The sequence below is a fragment of the Notolepis coatsorum genome (assembly GCF_963971535.1).
Source record: "Notolepis coatsorum genome assembly, chromosome: 16".
Lineage (NCBI taxonomy): Eukaryota > Metazoa > Chordata > Actinopteri > Aulopiformes > Paralepididae > Notolepis > Notolepis coatsorum.
Window position 1 is genome coordinate 13,643,391 of NC_140180.1, and position 20,656 is coordinate 13,664,046.

The 20,656-nt window shown below is 42.2% G+C and overlaps 2 protein-coding genes across 2 annotated transcripts; both read left to right on the forward strand.

Moving 5' to 3' along the window:
- Nucleotides 1–8,798: 8,798 nt before the first annotated feature.
- LOC311242887 (interferon-inducible GTPase 5-like) lies at nt 8,799–9,839 on the forward strand (the record flags this gene model as incomplete). Its single annotated transcript, XM_084331951.1, has 1 exon — nt 8,799–9,839. One exon carries the CDS (start codon nt 8,799–8,801, stop codon nt 9,837–9,839), a length of 1,041 nt encoding a protein of 346 aa, XP_084188077.1.
- Nucleotides 9,840–19,204: 9,365 nt separating this feature from the next.
- LOC311242888 (interferon-inducible GTPase 5-like) lies at nt 19,205–20,380 on the forward strand (the record flags this gene model as incomplete). The annotated part of the gene is made up of 1 exon (XM_084331952.1): nt 19,205–20,380. One exon carries the CDS (start codon nt 19,205–19,207, stop codon nt 20,378–20,380), a length of 1,176 nt encoding a protein of 391 aa, XP_084188078.1.
- Nucleotides 20,381–20,656: the final 276 nt, after the last annotated feature.

Below are 20,656 nucleotides of genomic sequence, written 5' to 3' on the forward strand. Positions count from 1 at the left end.
CTGGGACACTCTCTGATCCCTGTAGGCTCTCTCTCTCTCTCTCTCTCTCTCTCTCTCTCTCTCTCTCTCTCTCTCTCTCTCTCTCTCTCTCTCTCTCTCTCTCTCTCTCTCTCTCTCTCTCTCTCTCTCTCTGTCTCTCTCTCAAACACACACTCACACACGCGCGCACACTTGGAGACTGGGGTGGGGACTGTGAGGCCAGGGGGAATGTGAAATGGGGCTCGGGGCAGGAGGGGTAGAGGTGAGATGGGGGGGGGGGGGGCACTCTGGGCAGGAGGGGGGGGTAGAGGTGAGATGGGGGGCAGAGAAGAAGAGATCAAGCCAAAGTATAATAAAATAGAGTAAATTCCTCACAGCCATTGGTGGTCCTGATATAAACACACATACACACATGAAGATAGCTGGACGCTATCCTGGAGATCCCCTCCCACCCCCTTTATGAGGAGCTAGCCAAGATGAGGAGCACAGCCAGCCAGACTCATACTAAACCCTTCACACTCTGACACAGTCAACTGCACCTTTGTGTCTACTGTTTACTTTATCGTCTTCTACTATTACCCAGCCCATACCTGTATCCCCCCCCCCTCCATCCTGCTGCTATGAATTTCCCTCATGGGGATCAATAAAGGAATATCTTATCGTATCATATCTTATCTTATCTTATCTTATCTTATCTTATCTCATGGCATGTTGAACCAGGGGGGGTGCTTTAGAAATAGGGGGGTGAGAAGATGAAGGTGGGTTTAGGGTAGGAGGAATGGAGGGTTAGGGTAGGAGGGGTGAAGGGTTAGGGTAGGAGGGATGGAGGGTTATGGTAGGAGGGATGGAGGGTTAGGGTAGGAGGGATGGAGGGTTATGGTAGGAGGGGTGAAGGGTTAGGGTAGGAGGGGTGAAGGGTTAGGGTAGGAGGGATGGAGGGTTATGGTAGGAGGGATGGAGGGTTATGGTAGGAGGGATGGATGGTTATGGTAGGAGGGATGAATGGTTAGGATAGGAGGGCTGAAGGGTTATGGTAACCCTAACCCTCCATCCCTCCTACCATAACCCTTCATCCCCTTCATCCCTCCTACCATAACCCTCCATCCCTCCTACCCTAACCCTTCATCCCCTTCATCCCTCCTACCATAACCCTTCATCCCCTTCATCCCTCCTACCATAACCCTTCATCCCCTCATCCCTCCTACCATAACCCTTCATCCCTCCTACCATAACCATTCAAAGAGTGCTGGTGTGTGTGAGTTCCTCTCTGGTGAGCCTGTTGTGAGAGCTCCTGTTAACATGGTAATGTTACTTAATGATTTCCAGACGTCTCAAATACACATAGTTAAGTTTCTCTCTTTAGCTGGCTTTAACTTAGTATTCTTTAGTATTCTTAACCAATGGTCATATGTATCAAACATTTTACGTCAGTAGTTACACAGCAGTAGTTATAGTAGTAGTTATAGTATTAGTTATAGTATTAGTTATAGCAGTAGTTTTAGCAGTAGTTATAGTAGTAGTTATAGTGTTAGTTATAGCAGTAGTTTTATTAGTTTCTCTGGTGCCACACAGTCTCCCTGAGGAGCCATGACATCCTACACCTGTAACTATTACTGACCAGAGAGAGAGGGGGGGCAGAGAGAGAGAGAGAGAGAGAGAGAGAGAGAGAGAGAGAGAGAGAGAGAGAGAGAGAGAGAGGGGGGCAGAGAAAGAGACAGAGGGAGAGGGGGCAGGGAGAGAGAGAGAGAGAGAGAGAGAGAGAGAGAGAGAGAGAGGGGGAAGAGGGGCAGAGAGAGAGAGAGAGAGAGGGGGAAGAGGGGCAGAGAGAGAGAGAGAGAGAGGGGTGTGTGTGTGTGTGTGCGTGCACGCGCGTGCGTGTGTGTGTGTGTGTGTGTGCGTGCACGCGCGTGCGTGTGTGTGTGTGTGATAACAGGAAGCGGTTGTTTCTTTAGAACTAGTTTGTACTCCTGCCACAGCCTTCAGAAGGAGGAATGAAAGAAGATCTGTTGTGACCCATCGATCTCTTGAAACATGCATGTCGTGGCCAGGTCAAGCTCAACTAGGCTTGTTTGTGTGTGATCTTATTGACCTTTTTTACACTACTGTAAAGATATAAATATAGGTTCAATAGCTGATTGAATCTACTGTATGTTTGCATTCTCATATCTCTATCTAAAGGCTTATGCTTAAATGCTTGAAATTGGCTCCTTAGACACATATAAATTGTGGTATCTGGCACCCAATTATACGAGTTTGTTTGTCTATTGTTTATGTCCCTTGTTTGCTTGTGGACATAAATAAACCACGTTATTGGCAGGGATGGTTTGGTCTAGTAGTTGGACAGGAGAGTGGGGAAAAGGAGCATGTGCTCAGTATATGTGGGAACTCTGTTGGAAAGGCAGGTGTCTGCCTCTACCTCACGAAGCTGGTTGAAAAGCCTGCCAGGTGTCTACCTACCTCTACCTCACGAAGCTGGTTGAAAAACATCCCATGTGTCTACCTACCTCTACCTCATGAAGCTGGTTGGAAAGCCTGCCAGGTGTCTACCTACCTCTACCGCACGAAGCTGGTTGAAAAGCCTGCCAGGTGTCTACCTACCTCTACCGCACGAAGCTGGTTGAAAAGCCTGCCATGTGTCTACCTACCTCTACCGCACGAAGCTGGTTGAAAAACATCCCAGGTGTCTACCTACCCTCTACCTCATGAAGCTGGTTGGAAAGCCTCCCATGTGTCTACCTACCTCTACCACACGAAGCTGGTTGAAAAGCCTGCCAGGTGTCTACCTACCTCTACCTCATGAAGCTGGTTGAAAAACATCCCAGGTGTCTACCTACCCTCTACCGCACGAAGCTGGTTGAAAAACATCCCAGGTGTCTACCTACCCTCTACCGCACGAAGCTGGTTGAAAAGCCTCCCATGTGTCTACCTACCTCTACCGCACGAAGCTGGTTGAAAAGCCTGCCAGGTGTCTACCTACCTCTACCTCATGAAGCTGGTTGAAAAACATCCCAGGTGTCTACCTACCCTCTACCTCATGAAGCTGGTTGGAAAGCCTCCCATGTGTCTACCTACCTCTACCGCACGAAGCTGGTTGAAAAGCCTCCCATGTGTCTACCTCTACCTCATGAAGCTGGTTGGAAAGCTGGTTGGAGAAGACTCACCTGTTAGACAGGGTGGAGTTAGTATAGACTCACATGTTAGACAGGGTGGAGTATAGACTAACCTGTTAGACAGTTAGACAGGGTGGAGACAGAGTATAGACTAACCTGTTAGACAGTTAGACAGGGTGGAGACGGAGTATAGACTAACCTGTTAGACAGCTAGACAGGGTGGAGTATAGACTCACCTGTTAGAAGACAGCTAGACAGGGTGGAGTATAGACTCACCTGTTAGACAGTTATCTGTATCCAGGTTCACGTAACAATGAGGGTGGGATCTCAGTGCCTTAACCATGGGAAAGTGCGCACATGGACAAAAGAACGTGCGAGGACGCACTTCTCGAGGAGAGGACGACTGTAAACTACTAACGAGGCGGTCGCAGTCAACCAGCACCTGCTAATGGGTCTGACCTTTTAGCTCAGCTGGTTAGTGTGGCCGCCTGTGGATCCTCTGGTCCCAGGTTCAAATCCACTCAGATACACCTTTGTTTTGAGAAATCAAACACAGTGTTTTGCAGACTTCTGGTTGGGAGGTCAGAGTTTTTCGGCTTTCGAACTGTGGAACTACCTAACATAAGCGCTAGCGTTTTCTATTGGAAACGACTTGTGTGTGCTGAAGGCACATCAATCTCAATGAAAACCACAAACTGCATGAATTTGTGACTCACACACATCCTGAAAAGGCCACAAGAAACGGAATTTAACCTATGTGTACATGCCATATGTCCTTCATTCATTTGGGAGGGGGGGGGGGGGCATATTTATTACCAACTATATCATACCTTTTTACCCTACCCTCCAATCTCCCCCCAATCCCATTCAATCTTGTCTGCTGCAGCTCAAATGTATCCCCTTGCCCCACTTTGCCTTTTATGTCTCTGTCTGTGTTTTGTGTATTTGTATGTTTGTTTTTGTTTTGCTGCCATTTTGGCCAGGTCTTGCTTGAAAAAGAGATCATTGATCACAAGTGACTACCTGGTCAAATGAAGGTTAAATAAAAATAAATATGAGCTCCTAACCCATTTTGGTTTAGTAATAAAAATGTGGCGTTGCCTTCTTTAATTTGCTGTTTCGTATCCCAACCACAGCACGATGGTCACAAATATCATTCGGGAATTTTCCAATTTCAGAACAATTTATGAGGAGCATTTGTCAATACTGCATATCTGTCTATATACTGTATATATATTAGGGGTGTAACGGTACACAAAAACCACGGTACGGTACGTACCTCGGCTTTGCAGTCAAGGTTCGGTAAGGGTTTTCGTTACAGTGGGGGAAAGTTTGGCTTTCCATGTTCCACTCAGGGGTGATATAGTTTGCAGTAACTAATTGTACTTGTAGGGCTGTCAACAAATATTCTATATTGAAATTAATAATCGACTTGTAAAAAAAGAGAAAAAAATTATTAGGCTATTATTATATTAGATTGTGGGAAAAAAACAGCCCCCGGCCGGTGGTTAACATACCGTTGTATTTGTTCGGTACACAGCCGTTCGGTACGGTACGGTACACACTGAAGCGGTTCGGTACGGATACGTGTACCTTTACACCCCTAATATATATATAAATATATGTCATGTATGTCATAAATGTCATGATTAGTTTAGATTAGATGATTAGATTAGATTTTTATATCTGTATATTGTGTATGTCATAAATGTTATTATTAATTGAAAATGGGGGACCCTGATGTAATAAACGAGACGAAAGTCTTTCTCTGGTCTGCATCCCCTTATTGTGTGTATTGAGCTGTACTGTACTGTACCCATTCTGCAATCTGTTAATTAAAGTTTTCAATCAATCAATCAATATGAGATCAAGAGATTAGGTACATAGCCTACAATACATAGTGAACATAGTTTTAGAATTTTAGTAACTAGCTCAGGCCCTGGGGTCAGGTCCTAACTATATATATATATTATATATTATATTATATTATATTATATTATATTATATTATATTATATATATATATATCATATACTAACTAGCTCAGGTCTGTCTATAGGTTATTCTCATCTGAGGCTCTTGGGAGTGTGTGTGTGTGTGTGTGTGTGTGTGTGTGTGTGTGTGTGTGTGTGTGTGTGTGTGTGTGTGTGTGTGTGTGTGTGTGTGTGTGTGTGTGTGTGTGCGCGCACGCGCGTGTGCATGCCTTTGTGTGTGTGTGTGTGGCGTTCTATATTTGAGTGTTTGCTTCTCTGATGAACTGTGGAGTCAGCTGGGTGGGGGGTGCTGACACTTGAGACGGTGCTCTCTTTCACTTCCTGGTTAGGCTCCACCCACATTGGCTCCTGAAGTCACAGTGTGACATAGTAGCCCCCTGACACTAGAGCAGACCAGAGCCATAGATAGACAGAGTTTGTCCAGGTTGTACTATGGCCACCATGTTGATGCCTCCTCTTTAGCAACTGTTATGTAAATATGTAAATTAAAGAGGGTACGCGCACAGCTCAAACTTCTACTAACTGTTTCTTACCAGGTGCACCGACTATAGGTTATTTTACAGTTAGAGGAATTGCCAGCATTCACAGAAATGTCTTTTAGGTACTTTTATTTGGCACAGGCAGCGAAGAATCAAAATATGATGCGTTTCAGCAAACAGCCTTCCTCAGATTTATACTGGACGAAAACGTTGTTTAAGATAAGATAAGACAAGATAAGATATTCCTTTATTGAGCCATCGCTGGATGATGGGAGGCCCCCGCCCTTGACATGACATGCATAAAATATATACATGCGTAAATATTGGACTTTGATTTGCAAGTTAACAACATCATCCAAGCGACTAAAGTACAGTAGGTCCTGGGGGAAAAAAGAGGTTAAATACAGGGCAGATTGAGCTCACCAGGAAAAGAAAGAACGAACGAACGAACGAACGAACGAACGAACGAACGAACGAACGAAAGAAAGAAAGAAAGAAAGAAAGAAAGAAAGAAAGAAAGAAAGAAAGAAAGAAAGAAAGAAAGAAAGAAAAAAAGAAAGAAAGAAAGAAAGAAAGAAAGAAAGAAAGAAAGAAAGAAAGAAAGAAAGAAAGAAAGAAAGAAAGAAAGAAAGAAGGAAAGAAAGAACAAAAGAACGAACAAAAGAACAAAAGCACCAACTCAACACTAAGAAAAAGGTATGTTTAAAAAAGAAAAGGTATTTATTTAGTATATTTACATTTTTGCTGCATTGTTTTCTTGTTGGTTTGTTAGCAATAAAACGCATGGTCGAGAAGTGACTTTATTGGGTGACAGTGGGTCAGGAGGTAGAGCAGTCGTCTGGTAATCAGAAGGTTCCCGGTTCGATTCCTGCTCCTCCCGGCAGCATGTCGAAGTGTCCTCTAGCACCTTGCATGGTCACCTGTCGGTGTGTGAATGGGTGAGTGAATGGGTGAATATCAGACATAAGTTGTAATGCTTTGGATAAAAGTGCTATATAAATGCAGTATATTTATATTTATTTAAAAGGTTGCCCTGGGCCCTCCTGCTAAATGAAAGGTTATGTGTAATGTCTAATCATTTGGAATGAGGACCATGTAGGCTACACTCATCATACAAAACAATCTGGAATAAACAGAATTTACAGCATATTTACATTTATATATATGTGTGTGTGTGTATACCCATATTTGTCTGAATATACCTGCATATAACCTCTCTATATACTTGCTTGTACACCTGCACATAACCCATAGCTCTGTATGATAGTGTAGAGTAGAGGGTTGGAAACTGGCCTCTATTAAAAGTTGAATGGAAAACAGACACCCCCAGATTTTTTAAATATTGTCAACTAAACAAACAATGCTATCTGATATGATTATATTGTGATATAAATAATGGCCACACCACCTGTTCAGACTGGACAGACTATACATAGCTATGAGGTATACAAGGTATGAGGTAGCCATGTATAGATGAGGGAAGCTCAAAACTCTGCTTCCTCATTCCTCCACAGGTATGAAAATATGTTAAAAACAATATAATCTCGGTGTATAATTGTATGAAGTGTTGTACAAGCCTGTTGTAAGGGTTATGAAAAACCGTGTTTCAGTAAGATGTGTGTTCCGTGTGTTATAATATCTGAAATGAAAGAAAAAAACTAAAACTAAACCTTCATACTGTATTTCACTATCATACACTTTGCTACTAAATAATCTTCCTTGCCTATATTACTACCTACTATGCAAATATATCTCTACTGCTATGCACTCAACACTGTAGCACTCAAGTTTCAACACTGTTTGACGTGTCAACATTGTTACTCAGCTGAAAGAGTTGTACCCTTCCTGCTGACCTGTTGTACAGAACTTGTAAGTCGCTTTGGATAAAATAGTAGTGGAAGTTAGACACCATTCAAAAAGTAAACCTGTTAGGTTTAGGCATGGTGGCACGTGCACACATAGAGCCCAAAGGGTGCTCGAGCACCTGCCCTTTTGTGCCTCATAAAAAAGTGCCCTTTTTATGGCAATTTTTTTCTTCTTTTTTTTACGTTTTATTTTCAAGTTTAAGTCAGTGATAAAAGTGTCTTTCAAGGATAAGTGAGCTCCTGCACTGATTATTATGGTTCAATATTTGATCACCAAAACCCCCCAAAAAGCATAAAAAGGGGCCCCCACCCAAAAAGGGCCCCAAAAAATCAGGCTTCGCACACGCACAGGCCCAGTGCCCTTTTCAGCCTTTGAGCACCTGCCCCTCTAAAGTCCTGTGCACGTCCCTGATGGAAGCAGACAGTGACAGGTATAGCCTTCGGGAGAAGTGTTAGTTTGACATGGTGATTTCAAAGCTGTTTGCACTGTGTTTTAATGACGCCACGTGCACGCACGCTCCCGGGCGCGTGCGCATAAATGTTCCCTTGCGTGCACACAGACTAAAGACAATGCCTAATTGCCTCTAGGAATGGAATGTAACACATTTCATTCACAAGTTTTGTGTGAATGTATCTGAGAACGTATTTGAACACACCTGACGACCTGAGCTATTGTTATGCAAAGTAGCCAGGTGGGTACTTGGCGAGTTGGCGCATCAGTCAAGTTGGCGCATTCCTGTGTGCACGCGCACGTGCTTCTGCTCACAGAACCGGTTGCTCGACGTGCAACCCCTGTCCCATGAGCAACGCACCCCTGGACAATGCCTAGGCTACCCCGTCACTGTCCGCTTCCATTCATTGTGCTAAGCTAACGTGCAGCCAGATAGCTTTCTACTGAATGCACAGAGAGGAAACTGGTATCTATCTTCTTACCTCTCTCTGGAGAAGACTGTCAGCTAATTTCCCCAAATGTTGGCGTGTTCCTTTAAAGTTGCAGCTCTAAAATTAAACAGTTCAATATATAAGACTGTGATATTCAGAGGTCATATTCTTCACTCTCTGGATCAACATGCCAAGGGAAAGATCAAGGCCTACAGATCCCCATATTGATCAAACATATAAAAGACTACAAGACTACAATGGAATATATTACAGATGATATTGACATTATATTGCTTTTCTAGATGAATTCAAACCAACTGGTCCAATAATGTTGTTCTTTGTTCTCAGCGTCGCCATGGCAGATGAAATATCCAGGCCTACAGATCCTGATGTTCAACAACTAACACAGGACTTCAACACACTCACTCCTGAACAAGCTCTTGCAAATGCCAAAGCACGTCTTGAGAAGTTGGAGAAGATAACAATAAACATGGCTGTGATAGGAGAAACAGGGTGTGGAAAATCCACCTTCGTCAATGCCTTGAGAGGTTTAAGCGAGGGTGATGAAGGAGCAGCAGCAACAGGAGTGGTTGAGACAACCATGGAGCCTACAAGATACATTCATCCTGACATGACCAATGTCTACATCTGGGATCTGCCAGGCATTGGAACCTCAAATTTCAGCGCAAAAGACTATCTGAAGAAAGTGAGGTTTGAAACCTTTGACTTCTTCATCCTCATTTCCGCAGGGAGGTTCAGAGAAAACGACGCTTTACTGGCCAAAGAGATCAAGAGAAAGAAGAAACTGTTCTACTTTGTTCGTACAAAGACAGATGCTGATGTGACTGCAGAACACAGGAGAGGGAACTTCAACGAGGAAGACATGCTCACCAAGATCAGGGAAGACCTTAAAAAGAATCTTACGGAACTTGCAGATCCAAAGATTTTCCTGATATCCTCCTTTGACCTGGGAAAGTATGATTTCCAGAAGCTGATTGAGGCTCTGGAGGTGGATCTTGATCCAGACATGGGATCTACACTGATCCAGTCTCTGCCAGTCTGCTCTCTGGAGATGATTGAGAAGAAAAAGAAGACTCTAATGAGACACATTTGGCTGTTGTGCTTTTCCTCTGCTGCTGTTGCCATGGTGCCCGTTCCTGGTCTGTCAGTGGCAGTAGATGTTGTCATTATAGCTTCCTTCTTCACAAAATGCTACCACACCTTTGGCTTGAATGAGAGATCCCTGGTGATGTTATCCACAAAATCTGGAGTCCCAGTGTCAGAGCTGAAAGCCAAAATGAAGTCCATCTTCTCAGACGGTATTACCACAGAGTTGGTGATGAAATTTGCTGCTTGTGCGGGGGTTGCAACCGCCATGGCTTTAGAGTTCTTCTTGAGCTTGATACCTGCCATCGGCACTTTGGCTGCAGGAGGTGTTTCCTTTGCTACAACCTACATCCTGCTGAAAAGAGGATTGGGTGTATTGGCGGATGCAGCTAAGAGAGTTCTTCAAGCAGCAGGTCTAGCATAACATCAGACCAGAATCATTTGGTTGAGTCATATTGGGATCCTAATTGATCTATTTTCTTAATGGGCAATTTGAAATATTTCATTACTATTGAAGACTGTTGTTAGAGCTATACTAATTGGCCTAAATCGTACATTTATTTCAGTGGACCTCAGGAAGAGTGGATCCTTAAAAACCAATAGATTGGGCGGCCGGGTAGCGCAGCGGACTAAGCGTCTGTCTACCACCACAGAGCCAGTGGGATCGAATCCGGCTGTGGTGCCTCCGGCTTGGCCGACCGTCCATACTAACACAATTGGCAGTGTTAGCGGGTGGGAAGCTGGCGAGGGTCCTGGTCATTGTAAACAGCGACTCCTACAGTTCGGTCGGGGCGCCTGCACAGCAAGGGAAGGATCTGGGAGAGGTAGTGTGACCTTCCACACGTTACTCTCTCCCAGTGAGAGTCCGTGCTGCCAGGTGAAAAGAAGCGGTGGGCTGGCTACACATGTGTCGGAGGAAGCATGTGATAGTCTCCACCCTCCAAGACCGATGGTAGGGGGTTGAGTGCGCAACGACCAGGAAGGGGATTGGGAATTGGCTAACATTGCGATGGGAGAAAAAACGGAAAAAGAAGGGGAAAAAGATAAGTAAAAAAAAAACAATAGATTGACCAGATGCATGTTTCACATTGATGGTAGCCGACAATACACTGTATATTTTGGTATAGTTATACAATGTCTTTGAGTCTACCATGTAATGATGGAGGATTATATTAGGATTATATCATCTTAATTTACACTTATGATCTTTGTAATCAATTATGATGAGTAAACTTTTTTTCTTCTGCTCTTATAGGATCATTTTCGATGCTGTGTCAAGTTACTTTTACCATTAAAAAGTCTGTATCATGGTGAGACAAGCCAATATGTTGTATAAAGCTGGTCTGTAATAAAGTGTTGCTCAGATCTAGTCAAATAAATATAGAAACTCACTTTCTGATGAAATCCCGAGTCAAGGTGTCATTCTTCCCTCCAGAGTCGACTTTGTATACAAGGGCTTCCTACCTTTCAACTGTATTATGATACTAACTTGACATCTTTCAATGAACAGTGGGCCATGCCCCCTCAACATACTGAGAGTTGCACTAAAACAGTTATAAGAAATCAAATGATACATCTGAAGCTGAAAAGATGACACTCCTGATGTGAACATTCCACAATAATCTTTTTCTGACTGTCACAATCACGGCCCGGGTCTTCCTCTGCCCCCGTCCTGCCATGCCCATATATGGGCAGCTTCCTGCTGCAGAATTCCCACGCTGTCAAACTGGCGTCAATCGGCGCAGCTGTGAGGGATTCGCTCATCAGCAGCCCCTATATCACCCCACGAATCCTGTCGTCCTTCGTCGGAGTGTTATCTAGCCATCCTAGGTACGAGGACGTATCCTACCTTGCTGCTCTCACCTAAATAATGCCGACCCTTCTCTAACCTTTGTTCTCCCTGTGCCCAGGATAACCCGCTGCCGGCCTACGCTGTCTATTGAGACGCTCCCGGACGTTCCCGAGGAGAACGAAGAGTACTCCTGTACCACATTCTTCTGCACATTCCTGTTGTATATTGACGCCTGGTACCTTTGGAATAAATATCCTAAACCGCTCCACTCTCTCTCTCCCTGTGTTTCTGCTATTGGGTTCCGCTACCGCAGCCGACCCCTAATACTGACTGAATCAACATGATTGTACTGGTTCGTTAGGTGGTGTTAGATACAGGTACAGCAGAGTAGGAAATGTTCATGGGCCTGTGACAAGGATGCCCCTGAACGTTCACAAATATGGAAAGAATATAACATGGAAAAGACATAAAACTTATTGGGAAGCTATATCTACTAACATGTGCCATGATTCTCGTATTAATGTGAGTTTGTCTGTTTATAAACAAAGATTTATAGAGTAAATTGCCGCTTGAAAGCTGATAAATGCCTCCCTTATACAAGCAGTTAAATTCCTACCCTCACTACTACGGTATTATTTGGTTTTCTTGTCAGTTTAATTATATACTGTCATTATTTAATTTGCTGAGGTTCCAGTTAAACCCCTCCCCCTTTCTTTCTTCTTTTTTAACCTGTACATATTGGATCTCGATCTTTCATTTATATTATCATGTGCAACATCATGTTATACACATGAAAAAATGGTGCAACAAATGCTTTTCTTCCTGGTCAAGTCTGTTGTGATTCACTATAAATCACTCCCCACACACGTCCATTAGAAAATTTAAGTTGCAGCTCTAAATTTAAACAGTTCAATATATAAGACTTTGAGATATTCAGAGGTCATATTCTTCACTCTCAGGATCACCATGCCAAGGGAAAGATCAAGGCATACAGATCCGATTCAAGATGTTTATTTTGCACAGACATACAATGAAAATCTTACTTTGCTAGACCTCCCTTCACACAGAATCACAAAATATAGACTTAAACTAGAATAAAAAGATATTAAGAAAAATAATAATAATAATAATAATAATAATAATAATAATAATAATAATAATAATAATAATAATAATAATAATAATAATAATAATAATAATAATAATAATAATAATAATAATAATAATAATAATAATAATAATAATAATAATAATAATAATAATAATAATAATAATAATAATAATAATAATAATAATAATAATAATAATTCATTTAATTTGTAAAGCGCTTCTCAGGAACCCGAAGTCGCTGACATTAGGCAGAGAAACAGAGAAAAACAAAGAAAAACAAAGAAAAAACAAGAAACAAAAGGAACATAAGACCACGGGGGACACAGGGTAAACAGCATGTTACACAGAAACATAAAGCCACAGTTTTTTAAATTTTTTATTTAGCCTTTATTTAGCCTGGTTTGTCCCCCAAGGTTGGGGAAGGTTGAAGGCTAGGGAGAACAGGTGGGTTTTGAGGCGGGATTAGAAGGTGGAGAGTGTGGGGGAGTCTCTGATGGTCTGAGGGAGGGAGTTCCATAATTTATTTTAATGCTCAAATAAATCCTAAAAAAGACAAATAAAGAATAAAAATAAGACACCCTCAAGACCCCTATATGCTCTGCATCTTCTGGCCGCCTCAGACCCACTCCTATCCGAGCTCCAGGGGGGTCATCAATGGTGGAACGAACTGCCCACCACAGTTAGGACAGCCGAAACCTGTCCAATCTTTCGCCGTCGACTAAAGACGCACTTTTTCAACCATTATCTGAAATGAAAAATTATATATATATCTAACCCTAACTAACCTTACTGTCATGCACTTGTCCTAATATACTAACCTACACTGTAGCACTCAACACTTTGATGAACATTGTTTGTTACTCAGCTGATAGAGTTGTACCCTTCCTGATGACTTGTCGTACAGAACTTGTAAGTCGCTTTGGATAAAAGCGTCAGCTAAATGACTAAATGTAAATGTAAAATATATATACTAACCTTCGTACTCTCTTTTACTATCATGCACTTTGCTACTAAGTAATCTCCCGTGCCTATATTACTACCTACTATGCTAATCTGTCTTTACTCCTATGCACTCAACACTGTGTACCACCCATGTTTCAACACTGTTTGACAAACATTGTTACTCAGCTGCCAGAGTTGTACCTGTTAGGGTGAGGTGTCTCTTCTAGAACCCAGGAGCAGAACACAGGCACAGGAGAATAGAACGGTTTAGAATATTTAATTGGAGTATGGGAAACAAGGTCCAAGGTGATGAGAGGAGCTCAGAGACAAGGATCTAGGAGTGGAGGAGTAACAGGCCGGGTGTGTGTGTGTGTGTGTGAGGTCCATGATGGTTCAGGCTGGTGAGGGTCCGTGGTTGAGGTGTGGTCCGGAGAGGTGAGGTCCTGGACATCAGAGAACAAGAGTTAGTATAGAGCAAAAGTCACTGGGCACAAGAAGACATTATTCCATGAACGCTGAGGTCTCAATAGAGTATACCGCGGGAAGTGAAAACAACACTCGGACAAGGAGTGACGGGAGTGCAGGCCCAGGTAGGCAGAGTGATTGTGAGGCAGGAACAGGAAGAGGGCCATGTATGGGCCTGGGAACCTGCTGACACACAGGGGAGAGAAAAGCCCTGGCTGTGGCTGTAAACATGTACTGTTCTTTCTGACCTGTTGTACAGAACTTGTGAGTCGCTTTGGATGAAAGCGTCAGCTAAATGACAAAATGTTAATCTAATTGTAAATGTAAATGTATATGTAATACTCCACTATTTAAAACCAGCATCAACCAGCTGTAAATATTGGATTTTTTTTTTTTTTTTTTTTTTTTTATATTTAAAGTTTTTTATTTTTCTCAAACAAGACAATACATACACAACAAAACAAGACAAGAAATGATAATAATAACAATAACAACAAGGGGCGAGGGGGGGGGGGGGGGGGTTGCAGAGCGTTACAAAGGTTCAGTAGACAAACTTATTCCAGATAGTGATCTAATAAAGTTCAGGGGACCTTGAAGGCCATCGGGCCTATCACTCTCTTGAAGAGACAGAGCAGCCTGTTCCATCGATAGCAAGTCCATGAAGTCCTTGCGCCAGTTCTCCATACTGAAGCAGTTCGGTTTGCGTTCTTTCCAGTTCATTAAAATAATCCGTTTGCATGCTAGAAAAGCCAGTGCTACAATATTATTTACAATCTTTGCTTGAGCAGTGTCCATTTTTACACCCAATATACACATTATAGGGCAAGGATTAATGTCAATTTGGAGAGTAACTGACAGGTCCTCAGCAATGTCCAACCAAAATGTCCTAACAAGTGGGCAGTGCCACAGCAAGTGCATGAGCGTACCCTCTACTCCACACCCATGCCAGCACAATTTGGGTAGGGTGTGATTCATTTTATTCAATGTACAGGGTGTTATATAGGCCCTGTGTAGTATCTTTAATTGTATAATTTTATATCTAACACATTTTGATATTTTTGTACTATTCCTAAGTGCTGCTTCCCATTGTGTTTCAGATATGGATATACCCATGTCTCGCTCCCATTGGACTTTAGTTTGGGTATTGGTATCAGGGGTGGTTGAACATGATAGTTTATACATTGCAGAAACAATGCCTTTCCTGCCTGTAATTCCCCTTAATGTCTCTTCCATGACTCCGTTTGTTCCTATAGCTATGCCTTTAGACAACAATGATTTAATAACTGATTGTATTTGTAAATAAGATAAAAATTCTGTGTCTTTCAGCCCAAACTGTGTTTTAAGTTCATTAAAAGGTATCATATTTCCCCTTTTGATCACTTGGCCCACCTGTGTTATATTATGTTGTTGCCATACATTATTTTTAAGGAGTTTACCTCCTGCAGAGAGCAAAGGGTTTTTCCATAATGGACATGATGGTAAGGAATATCCACTAAAGGTCAGGCGTTTATGTAAGATTTTCACTATCTCACATGAAAATTCTAAAAGCGGGTTGTCCAGTCTGGGAGTGATTTTTGGGTTATACCACAACATTGAAAGAGATAGATCTTTGTTATGTTCTTCTATAATTTGTTCTTCAAGCCATTCCCAGCTGCCAATCTGTCTCACACTATTGTAAGCCCACTGTAAGGGGTATCTTGAGTTATATGCTATGTAATATTGGTGGATATCTGGTAGTCCTATTCCTCCACTATTTCTTGGTTTTATAAGTTTTTTATGGCTGATTCTAGGTTTTCTGTTGTTCCATAGGAAGCCAGAAAATAATTTGTTTATTTCTTTGAACCAACTAGGAGGGAACTTTAAAGGTATAGAGGACATCAAAAAAGCTAGCCTTGGTAACAAATTCATTTTTATAATATCAGATCTGCCCCAAAGGGATAAAGGCAAGACTGTCCATCTTTTGATGTCCTCCTTTATATTCTTTAAAAGGTCAGATGTATTTAACTCAACCATTTTTTCAATGGGAGATCGGATTTTAATTCCCAGGTATTTAATTCCTTTTGGCTTCCAATTGAAAGGAGCAGAACCCAGATGTGATTGAAAAGTTAGGTTGTTAAGTGGAATAGCTTCACTTTTACTATAATTCACTTTATAGCCCGAACATTTACCAAATGTATCTATAAGCTTTAGCACTTGAGAGATGGAATGGCTAGGATTTGTTAGTGTTAATAATATGTCATCAGCAAACAGGCTGGCCTTATACTCACAACTACCAATACGAATACCACTGATTTCTTTATGAGCACGTATAGCACAGGCAAGTGGTTCGAGGGAAAGAATAAAAATGTGCGGTGAAACCGGACATCCTTGGCGGGTAGATCGATAGAGATGGAATGGATCAGACCTTATACCATTTGTTCTGACTGACGTAACCGGTTCATGGTAAAGTGCCTTTATCCAGTTCATGAGAACCGGACCAAATCCGTATTTAGGTAGTACATAAAACAGATATTTCCACTCCACTCGATCAAAGGCTTTCTCAGCATCCAGCGATATTGCCATCGCTGGATGATGGGAGGCCCCCGCCCTTGACATGACATGCATAAAATATATACATGCGTAAATATTGGACTTTGATTTGCAAGTTAACAACATCATCCAAGCGACTAAAGTACAGTAGGTCCTGGGGGAAAAAAGAGGTTAAATACAGGGCAGATTGAGCTCACCAGGAAAAGAAAGAACGAACGAACGAACGAACGAACGAACGAACGAACGAAAGAAAGAAAGAAAGAAAGAAAGAAAGAAAGAAAGAAAGAAAGAAAGAAAGAAAGAAAGAAAGAAAGAAAGAAAGAAAGAAAAAAAGAAAGAAAGAAAGAAAGAAAGAAAGAAAGAAAGAAAGAAAGAAAGAAAGAAAGAAAGAAAGAAAGAAAGAAAGAAAGAAAGAAAGAAGGAAAGAAAGAACAAAAGAACGAACAAAAGAACAAAAGAACAAAAGCACCAACTCAACACTAAGAAAAAGGTATGTTTAAAAAAGAAAAGGTATTTATTTAGTATATTTACATTTTTGCTGCATTGTTTTCTTGTTGGTTTGTTAGCAATAAAACGCATGGTCGAGAAGTGACTTTATTGGGTGACAGTGGGTCAGGAGGTAGAGCAGTCGTCTGGTAATCAGAAGGTTCCCGGTTCGATTCCTGCTCCTCCCGGCAGCATGTCGAAGTGTCCTCTAGCACCTTGCATGGTCACCTGTCGGTGTGTGAATGGGTGAGTGAATGGGTGAATATCAGACATAAGTTGTAATGCTTTGGATAAAAGTGCTATATAAATGCAGTATATTTATATTTATTTAAAAGGTTGCCCTGGGCCCTCCTGCTAAATGAAAGGTTATGTGTAATGTCTAATCATTTGGAATGAGGACCATGTAGGCTACACTCATCATACAAAACAATCTGGAATAAACAGAATTTACAGCATATTTACATTTATATATATGTGTGTGTGTATACCCATATTTGTCTGAATATACCTGCATATAACCTCTCTATATACTTGCTTGTACACCTGCACATAACCCATAGCTCTGTATGATAGTGTAGAGTAGAGGGTTGGAAACTGGCCTCTATTAAAAGTTGAATGGAAAACAGACACCCCCAGATTTTTTAAATATTGTCAACTAAACAAACAATGCTATCTGATATGATTATATTGTGATATAAATAATGGCCACACCACCTGTTCAGACTGGACAGACTATACATAGCTATGAGGTATACAAGGTATGAGGTAGCCATGTATAGATGAGGGAAGCCCAAAACTCTGCTTCCTCATTCCTCCACAGGTATGAAAATATGTTAAAAACAATATGATCTCGGTGTATAATTGTATGAAGTGTTGTACAAGCCTGTTGTAAGGGTTATGAAAAACAGTGTTTCAGTAAGATGTGTGTTCCGTGTGTTATAATATCTGAAATGAAAGAAGAAAACAAAAACTAAACCTTCATACTGTATTTCACTATCATACACTTTGCTACTAAATAATCGTCCTTGCCTATATTACTACCTACTATGCAAATATATCTCTACTACTATGCACTCAACACTGTAGCAATCAAGTTTCAACACTGTTTGACGTGTCAACATTGTTACTCAGCTGAAAGAGTTGTACCCTTCCTGCTGACCTGTTGTACAGAACTTGTAAGTCGCTTTGGATAAAATAGTAGTGGAAGTTAGACACCATTCAAAAAGTAAACCTGTTAGGTTTAGGCATGGTGGCACGTGCACACATAGAGCCCAAAGGGTGCTTGAGCACCTGCCCTTTTGTGCCTCATAAAAAAGTGCCCTTTTTATGGCAATTTTTTTTCTTCTTTTTTTCCTTTTTTATTTTCAAGTTTAAGTCAGTGATAAAAGTGTCTTTCAAGGATAAGTGAGCTCCTGCACTGATTATTATGGTTCAATATTCAATATTTGATCACCAAAACCCCCCAAAAAGCATAAAAAGGGGCCCCCCACCCAAAAAGGGCCCCCAAAAATCAGGCTTCGCACACGCACAGGCCCAGTGCCCTTTTCAGCCTTTGAGCACCTGCCCCTCTAAAGTCCTGTGCACGTCCCTGATGGAAGCAGACAGTGACAGGTATAGCCTTCGGGAGAAGTGTTAGTTGGACATGGTGATTTCAAAGCTGTTTGCACTGTGTTTTAATGACGCCACGTGCACGCACGCTCCCGGGCGCGTGCGCATAAATGTTCCCTTGCGTGCACACAGACTAAAGACAATGCCTAATTGCCTCTAGGAATGGAATGTAACACATTTCATTCACAAGTTTTGTGTGAATGTATCTGAGAACGTATTTGAACACACCTGACGACCTGAGCTATTGTTATGCAAAGTAGCCAGGTGGGTACTTGGCGAGTTGGCGCATTAGTCGAGTTGGCGCATTCCTGTGTGCACGCGCGTGCACATCCGTGCATGTGCGTGCACATCCATGCATGTGCGTGCACGTGCTTCTGCTCACAGAACCGGTTGCTCGGCGTGCAACCCCTGTCCCATGAGCAACGCACCCCTGGACAATGCCTAGGCTACCCGTCACTGTCCGCTTCCATTCATTGTGCTAAGCTAGGCTAACGTGCAGCCAGATAGCTTTCTACTGAATGCACAGAGAGGAAACTGGTATCTATCTTCTTACCTCTCTCTGGAGAAGACTGTCAGCTAATTTCCCCAAATGTTGGCGTGTTCCTTTAAAGTTGCAGCTCTAAAATTAAACAGTTCAATATATAAGACTGTGATATTCAGAGGTCATATTCTTCACTCTCTGGATCAACATGCCAAGGGAAAGATCAAGGCCTACAGATCCCCATATTAATCAAACATATAAAAGACTACAAGACTACAATGGAATATATTACAGATGATATTGACATTATATTGCTTTTCTAGATGAATTCAAACCAACTGGTCCAATAATGTTGTTCTTTGTTCTCAGCGTCGCCATGGCAGATGAAATATCCAGGCCTACAGATCCTGATGTTCAACAACTAACACAGGACTTCAACACACTCACTCCTGAACAAGCTCTTGCAAACGCCAAAGCACGTCTTGAGAAGTTGGAGAAGATAACAATAAACATGGCTGTGATAGGAGAAACAGGGTGTGGAAAATCCACCTTCGTCAATGCCTTGAGAGGTTTAAGCGAGGGTGATGAAGGAGCAGCAGCAACAGGAGTGGTTGAGACAACCATGGAGCCTACAAGATACATTCATCCTGACATGACCAATGTCTACATCTGGGATCTGCCAGGCATTGGAACCTCAAATTTCAGCGCAAAAGACTATCTGAAGAAAGTGAGGTTTGAAACCTTTGACTTCTTCATCCTCAGTTCCACAGGGAGGTTCAGAGAAAACGACGCTTTACTGGCCAAAGAGATCAAGAGAAAGAAGAAACTGTTCTACTTTGTTCGTACAAAGACAGATGCTGATGTGACTGCAGAACACAGGAGAAGGAACTTCAACGAGGAAGACATGCTCACCAAGATCAGGGAAGACTGTAAAAAGAATCTTACGGAACTTGGAGATCCAAAGATTTTCCTGATATCCTCCTTTGACCTGGGAAAGTATGATTTCCAGAAGCTGATTGAGGCTCTGGAGGTGGATCTTGATCCAGACATGGGCTCTACACTGATCCAGTCTCTGCCAGTCTGCTCTCTGGAGATGATTGAGAAGAAAAAGAAGACTCTAATGAGACTCATTTGGCTGTTGTGCTTTTCCTCTGCTGCTGTTGCCATGGTGCCCGTTCATGGTCTGTCAGTGGCAGTAGATGTTGCCATTATAGCTTCCTTCTTCACAAAATGCTACCACACCTTTGGCTTGAATGAGAGATCCCTGGTGATGTTATCCACAAAATCTGGAGTCCCAGTGTCAGAGCTGAAAGCCAAAATGAAGTCCATCTTCTCAGGCGGTATTACCACAGAGTTGGTGATGAGATATGCTGCTTCTGCGGCGGTTGCAACCGCCATGGCTTTAGAGTTCTTCTTGAGCTTGATACCTGCCATCGGCACTTTGGCTGCAGGAGGTGTTTCCTTTGCTACGACCTACATCCTGCTGAAAAGAGGATTGGGTGAGATGGCGGATGCAGCTAAGAGAGTTCTTCAAGCAGCAGGTCTAGCATAACATCAGACCAGAATCATTTGGTTGAGTCATATTGGGATCCTAATTGATCTATTTTCTTAATGGGCAATTTGAAATATTTCATTACTATTGAAGACTGTTGTTAGAGCTATACTAATTGGCCTAAATCGTACATTTATTTCAGTGGACCTCAGGAAGAGTGGATCCTTAAAAACCAATAGATTGGGCGGCCGGGTAGCGCAGCGGACTAAGCGTCTGTCTACCACCACAGAGCCAGTGGGATCGAATCCGGCTGTGGTGCCTCCGGCTTGGCCGACC